This window comes from Schistocerca nitens, chromosome 8 (assembly GCF_023898315.1).
Source record: "Schistocerca nitens isolate TAMUIC-IGC-003100 chromosome 8, iqSchNite1.1, whole genome shotgun sequence".
In the NCBI taxonomy this organism is placed as follows: domain Eukaryota; kingdom Metazoa; phylum Arthropoda; class Insecta; order Orthoptera; family Acrididae; genus Schistocerca; species Schistocerca nitens.
In genome coordinates, this window is record NC_064621.1 from 548,678,320 (window position 1) to 548,691,868 (window position 13,549).

The 13,549-nt window shown below is 37.6% G+C and overlaps 1 protein-coding gene across 2 annotated transcripts in view; it reads left to right on the forward strand.

Moving 5' to 3' along the window:
- The first annotated feature begins 9,781 nt into the window (after positions 1–9,781).
- Positions 9,782–13,549, forward strand: part of LOC126198596 (elongator complex protein 1) — a 149,015-nt gene continuing 145,247 nt past the window's right edge. For both annotated transcript variants that reach the window (XM_049935046.1, XM_049935047.1), the window contains exons 1-2: positions 9,782–10,986; positions 11,069–11,432. In XM_049935046.1, the coding sequence (XP_049791003.1) occupies positions 9,840–10,986; positions 11,069–11,432 (1,511 nt within the window). In that variant the 5' untranslated portion in view covers positions 9,782–9,839. The remainder of the gene's footprint in view (positions 10,987–11,068; positions 11,433–13,549) is intronic.

Sequence of the window (13,549 nt, forward strand, 5' to 3'; positions counted from 1 at the left end):
GTTTACTGTAGTAACAATGCAATCAGCTTACCCTTGCTCTAGTTCAACAATTTCCAACAAAGTGTAAATATCTCAACTTTGCTGTTTTGAAAAATATACAGTGCATACAGCCAAAAATTTGGTGACAGAAATGTCTGTAGATTCATCTGGAAGAAGACTAAACGCCCATTACCAGTGGCATTTTGTAGTTCTGCTTTAAAGTGTTAGTAGAGGAATTCGAAATCGAAGCATTGCACTTTGTCTGGTGTAACAGTAAAAGAGATGAATGGTCAGCACTCGGGAAAAGTTTCTTGGTTAGATCTGAAAGACGTTCAATGGATCTAACTGCATAGTGATTGACTACAAACAATTTAACAGCAGTTTAAGCAGCTCCACATACATATGTATTTTTAATGAACTGAAATGACAATTTTGACCCTCATGAAGACGCTGCTTACAAATAGAACATACTTTTTGCGTGAAGAAGTAAATCTGACAGGCGCAAATTCAGGATGCATTGGCAATATTCGCGCCATGCACTTTTATGTTCCCCAAGGCACCTCTAACAGTCAGTCCTTTAATAGTTTATCATTTAACCACACTTTTAAAAATGTTATACATACCATGTAATACTCTTTCCTTACATGTTCCATCAGTCATTAAAACAAAACAAAAATTAACTAAAAAACAATAGACTGTAATTCTACACCTACATCTATACTCTGCAAACCACCGTGAGATGCGTGGCAGCAGGTGAGTCCCAATGTACCAGTTATTAGGGTTTCTTCCATTCCATTGACGCATGGAGTGTGGGAATAATAATTGTTTGAATGCCTTTGTGCTTGCAGTAATTATTCTAATCTTATCTTCAAGATCCCTATGTGAGCGTTATGTAGGGGGTTGTAGTATATTTCTTTTGGTAATAGACATTATTACTATAGTTTACATATATCTTCAAGAGTCTTCCAGTACAGTTTATTCAGTATCACTTTGACATGCTCTCCTGGCCTAAACAAACCTGTGACCATTGATACTGCCCTTCCCTGCATACGTCTGATATTCCCTGTTAGATCTATTTGGCATGGGTCCCCGCACTTGAGCAACATTCTAGAACTGGTCGAATGAGTGATTTGTGAACAAATTCCTTTGTAGACTGGGTGTATTTCCCCAGTATACTACCAGTAAACCGAAGTTTACACCCACCTGCTTTACCAATGACTGAGACTATATAATGATTCCATTTCATATCCCTACAAAGTGTTACACCCAGGTATTTGTATGAGTTGGCCCATTCCAGCAGTGATTCATTGATATTATAGCCATAGAATACTATGTTTTTTTTCGTTTAGTGAAGCACACAGCTTTACATTCCTGAATATTTAAAGCACATTGCCAGCTTTCGCACCACTATGAAATCTTATCGAGATCTGACAGAATACTGAGCAGCTTCTTTCAGATAACTGCACGACTTTCAAAAAGGATGATTTTACTATTAATATTGTCTGTGAGGTCATTAATATACAACATGATCAAGGAAGGATCCTAATACTCTTCCCTTGAGTCATACCCAAACTTACTTCTACATCTGATGATGACACTCCATCCAAGACAACATGGTGCGTTCTTCCTATCAAAGAGTCCTCAAATTTCACTTGATACCCCATATGATCGTACTTTTGACAATAAGCGTAATTGCAATACTAGTCAAATGCTTTCCAGAAATCAAGAAAAACTGCATTTACCAGGTTCCCTTGATCCAAAGCTTTCAGTATGTGATGTGAGAGAAGTGTGAGTTGGGTTTCACATTATCATTGTTTCCGAAATCCACACCGGTTGGCATATTATTCTGTTGAAGATACCTCATTATGATTAAGCTCAGAACATATTCTGAGATTCTACAGCAAATCAATGTCAAGGATAGTGGACAGTAGTTTTGTGGATCACTTCTGCTACTGTTCTTGTAGACAGGTGTGACCCATACCTTTTCCAAGAACTGGGCACAGTTTTTGTTGGAGAGATCTACGACAGATTATATCTAGAAGATGGGCTAAGTCAGCTGAAAATTCAGAATAGAATTGATGGGGTTCCATTGAGCCTTGGAGCTTTGTTAAATTTTAATATTTCAGCTGTTTCTCAACACCACTGACACTAATACATGTTTCAGTCATCTTTTTGGTGGTATGATAATTAATTTCGGGCTATTCTCCTGGATTTTTCTTTGTAAAGGAATGTTTGTAAATTGGGTTAAGCATTTCAGCTTTTGATTTGCTACACTCAGTTTCAGGTCCTGTCTCATTTGCTAGGGACTGGACACTGACTTTGTTGCCAATAACAGTCTTTATATATGATCAGAATTTCTTTGGGTTCTTAGACAGATCACTTGACAATATTCTGCTGTGTTAGTCATTGAAGGCATCAGTCATTGCTCTCTTGGCAGAAAAATGTGTTCCATTCATCATCTGTCTATCTATAGCCCTACACTTTGTCTTACACATATTATGCAGTAATCTCTGGTTCTTTATACTTTTCCTTATAGTGAATATATACCATGGAGGTTCCCTCCCATTATAAACAGTTAATGGTTAACAAACACACAATAATGCACTACAGTCCTGGAACATACACTAATGCACTGCACTCACTATCCAGAACTCATAAGCCAATGTAGACCTTTGTTATTGTGCTGCTGCTGCTACTAGAGACATATTCTGTATCTAGGCATACAAAAGATATTAAAGCCATATGCCAACATATTATGTTTGCTTTGCTGAGTTTGTTACTATTAGCTCTACATAAAAGATAACTGTCTACAGTGCTCAACAGGAATGAAACCAAAGGTGTTAATTTCAGTTAAGTGCCTCTTGTATCATATATATATTTAATTTGAAACAGCAAATTAGAAATAGAGCCTATTTTCGCAACACACTGATTGAAACTTTTTAGTGAAACAATTCGTTAATATACCATGCTACTGCCTTACAGGTGTATGAAGATTTGTAACAGTTTTTTCCGGATAGTATATAATACTCTTATCAAAATTAAACTAAATCAACAAAATTCGTCAAAGAAAGTAAATTTTTAATAATATCTGTCAAAAAATCTGTCAATTGAGAAAGCTAAATTTTAACAATTGTGCAACTTTAAATTCTGTAATTTGTTATAGGAAATCCGCCAAGTTAGCAACGCTGAACACTACAGAAGGTGCTATCAGTCACATCTTCATTGCATTTGCAAAATGGGAGAGGCAGTCGTAGCCAATCTTCTTTGTCTGAATTACGTCCTCTGAAATTAGAGTTTCCTACAAGTGCTACGATTCTACTTTCTATGAATAATTCTGAATTTACCTAAAAACTTATACAATTAGTTATTTCAGTTTAGGCTCGGAACAGTTCTATTTCTAGTGATCCTATTGTTTCATTTTATCTGATATCTTGTAGTGTTGTGTAATATATGAATGTGTATACATATCTTTATTTATATATGGGCCACTACAACAATATTAAACATTAATGCTGTTATACTTGTGTCATTGTTATGTCATCAGTTTATGATTGGTACAAAATATCTCTTATTTAACTTTTATCTGGCTAAATGGCCATTAGTTGCTAGAGGCTGATTAAATAAATAAATTATATCCTTCTTGGCGCCTCCAGCAGTGTAGAAATTTCTCCGCTATGGTCCCTCTGGAGAGTCCCACAGCAATAAAATGCCTGGCAGCATTAATTTTTTGGAGCAGAAACTAGAATATTGACTAGCTGCTGTACATGCCTTGCTGCAACTACGTCACTCAGCTCTATGCTTGGGTAGAATATAACTGTGCATTTGAAGCTATAAAATTCGTGTACTTTTCCTCATTATGACCCCTCAGTTATCTGTAAACACTAAACATATTAGTGAGTATACTAAGTTGACTGATCGTTATTAAAGGGAAAATATGATGCCAATCACATTTCATTTTCTGCTTAAGAACTTTCATCTGACAGAAAGAAAGCACCTGTTTGCTATTTTTTAACACATCGGTAACCTCATTGCAGAAGCAGAAATTAGTTTAAACAGTAGTCAATATTTATTGCAATATATGTGGTCAAGTTAATTAGAAATGTGTTATGGTATTGATGTTTTTCCAGCACAGTTAATAAAACAAGACCATATGTATGCTACTAGAACATGAGGGATTACTTTAAATACATTTATACATATTTTAAATATAATTATTACTCTGTTGACATTAATTACTTTAATGTTGTATAATATTTTTTCTAAACCAAGTAATGACCCTTGAAATTACATAAATACGTCTGTGACAATGCTTGGTGTAGGACACCAGAGTCTCGTATTTTTCTAGGCATCTCTATAACTTGTAATGGTGGTTCATTGACATCTACACCCCCAGCAAAGATAAAACTATTAAGATATAACAGTCTAAAAGCTCAATCTAGATTAGTACCATAGGTAGAGACATGTCTGTGTACATCACATCTTTGTGATAAAGACACAAGACTTTTGTTTACTTTTGTAATAAGGCACAAATGGCTCTGAGCACTATGGGACTCAACATCTGAGCTCATCAGTACCCTAGAACTTAGAACTACTTAAACCTAATGGACTGAAGTGCCTAGAACTGCACGGCCACAATGACTGGCAATAAGGCACATTTTTACGGAAAAATGTTAATACAGTTTATGAGAAGGATAGCCTGTATGAGTCACTCATGTGCAATATTAAATAGTTCTTTGATAGCTCTGGTTGGTTTTTTGTCACAGGACTACTGTAAGTGTACAGTATAGCTTCCACAGAGACTAATCGAAAGAAGGAAAGGTTTCTAATTTGTGAAAAATGAGACCACTTTGAACATCTTGCTATATACCTAGTGAGAGCATGCTTACCAAATCAACTTGAGAGTTAAATGTAAGAGCAACCATCTGACCGAGTGTACTTGTTAACCTCCGCCACCAAATATGTGATCTAAACTGTAAATGTATCAGCCTCAATGTTATTTTTAATATGGATGTCATGTGAAAAACTATTAAGAGTATCTATTATGCCCATCTTAAATATAGAATCATATTCTGGGGTAATTTGACAACTGCTAAGTGAGTTTTTGGCATACGAAATAGACCATTAGAATCATAAAGAATGTAAATCTAGAATCTACCATAAGCCCCTGCTTAAGAGTTTAGTTATTTTACTTTTACTGTGTATTTACATTATGGAATATTCGTTTTTTAAAACTAACATAATGGGCAATAAGTAGCAGACTATTTAAACCGTGGCAATCATCACCGTATCAGTATAGTAGTAGTAGTAGTAGTAGTAGTAGTAGTCATAGTAGTTGCTGTTGTTATCTTCAGTCCAAAGATTGGTTTGAAGTAGCTCTCCACACTACCCTTTATCTTCAAATAATCTCTGAAAGCAGCATTCCTTTGCATCTGCTTACTGTATTCACCTCTTTAACAGCATAAACTATGTAAGAAATAGGTAAGTAAATTCCAACAGCAAATATAAATCACAGAAAAAGACAAAGAAAGCAAGTGAAATGAGAGTAAGACAGCGATATGAGCCTAAGCAAGCATAACATGTTATCGACTAATTTCAGAATGGTAGAACACACGCAACCAGGTGTCCTCTAAAGTCAGATGGGAATGGTCATGTGATGTCAATTTCCAGTTCGAAATGTGGGCGCAACCAGACGTTTTACTGACACAAGATGTTCCCTGATGTCTCCTCACTTCATCTCACTCATGGTTCTTACAAGCAGCTGCCATTGGGCTCATGTGCACACACAGAGCTGAAATCGCTTATTACTAGCGCCTTTTCCTGCTTCTAGCTACATGCAGTATGGCTATTTGCTGTGTAAACAGTGAGAGGATGCGCTTTTTTTTCTGGTGCTTATAAAGGCACATTTGCATGCCGAGCGTGAGTTTCCGCGGAAACGCGAAATATTAATTAAATAAATAATCAGTGACTAATAAATAAAGCCTATGGCACACAACTGCAGCGCTGTGTCGCTGATAAAGACAAAAGAATAATTACGTTACTCTTATGTTTGATTAAGAGAAGAGAGAGCTCAGGTAGAAGTGGTGCGAGAAGCACGTATTTTATTTTATTGTCTGGCACACCGCCATATTTTCATGTTATAGAAGAATACTGCGCGTTGCAACCACACTAGGCACTCGATTCTGTAATGAATTTATATTTATAAAAGTAAGTAGGATTATGAACTGTAGGCTATTTCATTGAATATATCTGATTTAACTAACTGTGTAACTTTTTTATGTTTAGTAGACAATCACCTCTGTACGACGTATTGGCATGGCTGGCAAATCATTGTAATATTGAGATTAGATCATGAGTCCGTACCTACCGCAGCAGTCTTTGGAAACGATTTAATTACGAAGTCCGATTATTTCAGTTTTATTTCACGGTCAACTACGAGTTACATTGCCTTTTCCAAATAGCCATTGTCAAGCGTCTGATACCGAATAATTAAACGTCCACGTTCCAGATAAGCAAATACCAATTACAACCAATCATCATACATACAGAATAATTAATCATTAATATTTTATTCCAAAATTTTATTTTTATTTATTTTATATGCTTCCAAGCTGCCACACTCGCACAATCACAGAGCTGTCTGAGGCAGGGTGTGGTTTGCTGGGGGTAAACATCAAGTGACTCATGTTCCGTTTGTAGAGGGTTCTTCAATCTTTTGGAAGCTGTTGCAGTTCCCATGTTCGATTATTTCACATTTGTTAACTGTAAGATAAACATTTTACATGTTCCTATAATCATCTTTACTTGCATAGTGCAAAAGAATTGCAAATAGTTGAAACTTGAAATTTATGACAGCCATTTATTACAGATGTCCAACTAATCGGAATTGGAATTTCTGCTGAGTGCTGACATGCTGGAAATGTTTCATCGTACCAAAAGAAAAAAAAAATTATTTCGAGAACATAGAGCTACAGTATAGCAACACTGAATTTATGGGGCATTTTAATGTGCGGCATCACATACCAGAGGAGTAAAGTGAAAAAGTCAGGCTGGGGGAAATAGGGAACATTACAACAAGATCAAGGCTTCTCTGGAGGAATGTTTTCTTGCTGACGTCATCCGTCCATTGCTGACCATGTACCAACGAGCTCATTTCCTCCCGATACACTGCCATGGGCAGATCTCCATATTTCATTTCGTTGTAGTTTTAAGGGTTGATATCAGTCGTCTGTTGTTAATTATTTGCTATAATCTGTTTCATTCCATTATTTCTTTTGTTAAAATTTATAAAAAATGACAACAGATTAATTGAAGCATTGACACAACAGTCTAAATTGTACATGAGCATACTAAATCACTTGCCCTCTGCTACATTTGTAAAGTGGGTATTTATGAATATCAGTACAGCATTTAATATTTTACAATGAAATGTATTGCCACGTGGCTTCAGCTTGAAGTAAAAAGTACCATTGGTAGAATCAAACTGATTAGCAGATGGACCCAGCGAGGCAGCACAGTGATTAGCTGACTGGACTCACATTCGGGAGGGTGACAGTTCAAACCTGCATCTGACCATCCTTATTTAGGTTTTCTGTGATTTTCCTAAATCGCTTCAGGTAAATGCCGCGATGGTTCCTTTGAAAGGACATGACCAATTTTCTTCCCCATCCTTCCCTAATCCTATGGGACCAATGACCATGCTGTTTGGTCCCCTCTCTCAGATCAACCAACCAACCAATTGGCAGGTGGCATTTATTTGTATGTCAGGCATTTTTAGTGCTACATAAGGAAATGCACCGAAACCTTTAGATGCTGCAAGTTGTTTGTTTAAATACATACTTGTGGCACGCATATTTGTTGTTAAGTAGCTCTATAAATTGTGTAACACTATTGCATGCATCAGTGGTCAATGTATATGTGGTTTCACTAGCTAACCCCAGTACAAATAAGGCATTTGAACTACTAAAAGTCGAATATAACATCTAAGGAAAACCTATATATTTTGAAGGGAAAGGTATTGAGGGAGATATGACTAATTCACAAAAATTGCAGTGGACTAGTAACTAAAGTTAACTAAACCTTATTTCCATGGAATGTGATGGCAGCTCTTAACTGTGTTACTTTATGTTTCCACTTTCCAAAATATACAGTCACATTATTCTTCCTCAAGCTCCTTGTATGATGTGTGAAATTTCCTTTCTGTACCACGCAATGACATTTTTCGGACCCACCATGCACTTTCTCTGTGTGTTTTAGATTTCTATCTTCCTTCTCTAATATTCAAGCTATCCCTGCAAGATGCATACAATTTGAGTCCAATGAATGTCATTTTCGTACAAATGTGGATTCCAGCAGCCAGTGATATAAGCTACTGCACTGTGTATGTGCTCCTCGTGTAAAAACAGTTGAAAATCATCTTGCGAAGATCGCAATTCCCGAAAAAGAACAGTTGAGAACAGGAATGCAAGTTGAGTTCACGTGACTTGAATTGACTTGACACGCTGTGTCGTGAAGGACAGTATGAATATAGTATACACCTTGATGTGACGGTTTATTCACACTGTCCCTTATGTCACGGCACTCCAAGACAATTCAAGTCACGTGATTTCAACTTGCATTGCTGTCCTCAGCTGTTCTTTTCACGGGAATTACGGTCTGCGCGATATGATTTTCAGGTCTTTTTACACGCGAAGTGCGGCAGCTTATATACGTGGATGCAGGAGTCCACATTTGTACGAAAATGACATTTATTGGACATAAGTGGTTTTCAGCTTTCAGGGGAAGCTTGTGTGTTAGAGAAGGGAGACAGAAGTGCAAAACAACACAAGGAAAATGCGTGGACCTGAAAAAATTTCATTACTTGGCAGAGAAGGGGAATTTCACACGCTATACAAGAAGTTTGAGGAAGAGGAATCTGCATTTCATATTTTGGAAAATCTTATCATCAGTTTTTTTCATTTATTACGACAAACTGCACCCAGAATTACTAAAAGGAACACCGTTACGAACTGCCATAACATTCAGTGCAAGTTTTTGCGCAGTCGTCATGCCTTCCTCAATAACTTAACCTTCAAGATATATACGTTTCATTTACATGTTTATTTGTCTTTCAATAGTTCGAGTTCCTTATTTGTACTGGGGTTAGCTAGTGAAACTACATAAATATTGCCCATTAATGATTGTATTTTTTTTTACAGATAATTCAGAGAGCTAGTTAACAATAAATGCAATTCAGAATGTTTTGACGGGGCAGGACGTGACGTGATGTGACGACCAGAGTGAATTGGGCTTTCGCATGTCGCCATTTGAAATGTACCGATATTGTGGAATGTTTTGACGGGACGTGATGGCCAGTGTTAATTGGCCTTTACTTTTTTAGTGGTTTAGGAGTCGACGTTATAAAGAGACTGTCTGCTGAGGAAAGTGCACGAATTGTGACCAATTTCCAGAGGAACAGGATATCTGGTGCAGCTGGTGCTATCGACTGGACAAACATTACAGTACACAATCCTCCAAAAGATCCCCAGGTGGTATACAGCTGTTGCTGCTGCTATGCATATCAGCTGTTGATCCAGCCAGAAATGGGACAAGAACTGCTTAAGCAAAGCAAACACGAAGCACGGATTTCTATGCTTGTTTCTTGCGCTTGAAATTAGCTCTCTGGCAGGCGCTTGAACCACAGTCTAACATATACTAGACTGTGCTTGAACGAACCTACAAAGATTTTCCGCTATGTTTTCCTTAAATTTTTAATGTCGAGTGTACTTTCTTTGCTTGGTAATCTTTGAAAGTTGAAAGCGTCTGGCCGTCTGTCAACATTGTGGCATGGTTGTGATTGAGTTCTGTTAGTTTACTATCGTAAAATGAGGAATCTTTCAGTTTCCCGTCATATTGCATTAAATACTCCAGAAAGTAACACGTTTTCACAGTTTACTGTAGATGTAGCTACAGGTGACATCTTAGGATATAGTGAAAAGACAGTGTATAAATTGTCTGCTAAGAGCGGTGAGATAGAATGTTTTCTCAGTTTGGAAGAACTCGGTCATTTGACAACATGTTACGATATCATAGGTATGAACGTAAATTCTGTCAGCGAAGAAGTTTGCTTGGTGCTAACCAGCGGTGACATATTAACAGTAGAAAGTTACTCCAAGGAAGTGGAATGCGTCGGAAGTGTCGACAGTGGGGTATCTGCAGTTCAGTGGAGTCCCGACGAAGAAATGATAGTTCTTGTCACCGGGAAAGAAAGCATTATTACGATGACTGGATCATTCGATCCTGTTAATGAAGTGGATTTTCACGATGATAGTTTCGGCGAAAAGCAGTTCATAACAGTCGGCTGGGGGAAGAAAGAAACACAATTTCATGGTTCAGAAGGGAAGGCAGCAGCTAGAGCAGAAGAGAAACCTATTGTTCCGTCGGAAGGTGATGATGGATTTCCCAGAGTGAGTTGGCGAGGCGATGGCAGTCTTTATTGCGTTAGCTTGTTGCACCGTAACAACTTTCGCCGAATAAAAATTTTTAACCGTGAAGGTGTTTTGCAATACACAAGTGAGTACGTACCTGGTCTGGAAATGAGTCTTGCATGGAGACCTTCGGGGAATTTGATAGCATCCACACAAACACTACCTAATAAACATCAGGTAATATTTTTCGAAAAAAATGGTCTACGACATGGTGAATTTTCGTTGCCATTTGCCCCACAGGAAGTGTATATACCTTGGCTATCGTGGAATTGTGATTCAGACGTGCTGGCCGTATTATGTAAGAAAAAAAATTCCAGTCAGTCATTTCTGCAGCTCTGGACAAGCAACAATTATCATTGGTATCTCAAACAAAACTTATTGTTTGATGACAATGAACTAAACTTGAAAGTCCAGTGGGATATCGAAATCAGTTTACGTCTACATGTATTTCAGGGATCGAGATATATGCGGTATGATTTTTCCTGGGGGGCAGATTATAGTTCCATATATGGCAGTGATGCAGATGTTGCTGTTATTGATGGAGGTAACTACCAAATACTTGCATTTGCCACTGTTGTTTGATTGTGGTTGTACTAAAAAGCTGTAAGTATATCTTCTTTTTACAGAAAAATTGTTGTTAACATCATTTCGGAATTCAGTGATACCTCCTCCAATGTGTGGAGAAACACTCACATTGCCAGCTGCTATTAGCACTGTAATATTTTCTTCAAGCACATTACACAAGCTTTGTGTGATAATGTGTAATGGTGACCTAGCTATATTCGGGAGAGAAGAAGTTAAAAATGAACATGTACTCATCAGTATGGGGCAGTTGTTATGGGAATGTGAAAATCCAGGCATAAAACACTGTCTGAATATGCATCATTGGCTTTGGCTTACCGATGAAGTTCTTTTAAGTACTGTCTCTGTGGGACGTACGTCAGTGCTCATCAATATCAGTTTGTTGGCTGATGGAAGTATTGTAACCAGGTGAGAATTTTTTCTTGAAATAATTTTACATGTACAATCTTTGTTTTTGATACAGTGTTAAACTGCATCATTAATATTGATGCGTATACACCTGTGCTGTGTGTGTGGTAAAAGCTATGTGGTGGAAATCCTCCTTCCCCACCCTGCATTTTTCATTGTTTTTGTGCAATAATCATGCACCAAAATACTCATCAATGGCAAGTTTCAGTCTCCTGAAAAAAATAATTGAGTCTGCTCTAGTACAAAAAAATGTTTACAAGTGGTACAAGCTCTTCCTAGATGGCCAAGAAGGTGTCCCTGACGAACCTTGCTCTGGACACTCCAGCTCAACTACAGCTGATAACATCGAAGCTGCGAAGAAAATTGTTTTGGAAAATCATCAAATTACTGTAAGAGAAGTTGTTGAGGATGTTGGCATAACGGTCAGCTCTTGTCATGCATTTTTTTAAGATGGTTTGAACATGAGACATGTGTCAGGGAAGTTTGCTCCTAAACTTTTCAATTTTGATCTTAAGAACCGTCACATGAGCATCACTCAGGAGCTCTTGAATGACGTCAGTGATGATCCTGATTTGCTCAAAAGGGTCATAACTGGTGAGAAAACATGGGTGTATGGTTATGATGTCGACACCAAAGCCCAACCATCCCAATGGAAGCATTCTGGAGAGCCTAGACCGAGAAAAGCTCGCCAAGTTCGATGAAATGTCAAAGTTTTGCTCACTATTTTCTTCTATTCTTCTAAAAGTTCGGAGTAGGTATTAAAATCCATGGAGAAGAAATAAAAACTTTGAGGTTCGCTGATGACATTGTAATACTGTCAGAGACAGCAAAGGATTTGGAAGAGCAGTTGAATGGAATGGACAGTGTCTTGAAAGGAGGATATAAGTTGAACATCAACAAAAGCAAAACGAGGATAATGGAATGTTGTCAAATTAAGTCGGGTGATGCTGAGGGAATTAGATTAGGAAATGCGACACTTACAAGTAGTAAAGGAGTTTTGCTATTTGGGGAGAAAAATAACTGATGATGGTCGAAGTAGAGAGGATGTAAAATGTAGACTGGCAATGGCAAGGAAAGCGTTTCTGAAGAAGAGAAATTTGTTAATATCGAGTATTGATTTAAGCGTCAGAAAGTCGTTTCTGAAAGTATTTGTATGGAGTGTAGCCATGTTTGGAAGTGAAACATGGACGATAAATAGTTTAGACAAGAAGAGAATAGAAGCTTTCGAAATGTGGTGCTACAGAAGAATGCAGAAGATTAGATGGGTAGATCACATAACTAATGAGGAGGTATTGAATAGAATTGGTGAGAAGAGGAGTTTGTGGCACAACTTGACAAGAAGAAGGGATTGGTTGTTAGGACATTTTCTGAGGCATTAAGGGATCACCAGTTTAGTATTGGAGGGCAGTGTGGAGGGTAAAAATCGTAGAGGGAGACCAAGAGATGAATACATTAAGCAGATTCAGAATGATGTAGGCTGCAGTAGGTACTGGGAGATGAAGCAGCTTGCACAGGATAGAGTAGCATGGAGAGCTGCATCAAACCAGTCTCAGGACTGAAGACCACAAGAACAACTGTGGCATAGTGCATCATGAATTCTTACCTCGAGGTTGTACAGTCAATAAGGATTATTACCTTGATATTATTGCCATTTGTGAGAAGCAATACACAAAAAATGTCCGAAATTATGGAAAAACAATTCATGGCTTTTGCATCACGACAATGCACCTGCTCAGTCATTGTTGCGTGTGAGAGATTTTTTGGCCAAAAACAACACGACAATCATGCCTCATCCACCATATTCACTGGATTTGGCCCCCTGTGACTATTTTCCTGTTCCCAAAACTGAAGAGCCCCATGAAAGGACGAAGATTTGAGGAAATGAAAACTGCATCGCTGGAAGTGCTCAAGGCTGTACTAAAAAGTGCTTATGAGAAATGCTTCGAGGATTGGAAGAAGCATTGGCACAAGTGGATTGTACCTGAGGGGAATTACTTTGAAGGGGCCAACATGAATATTGATGAATAAATAAATGTTTTTTCATAAAAATATGTCATCTTACTTTCTGAACACAACTCGTATTTATAACATTTTTTTTATTTAAATATTATTGTAAT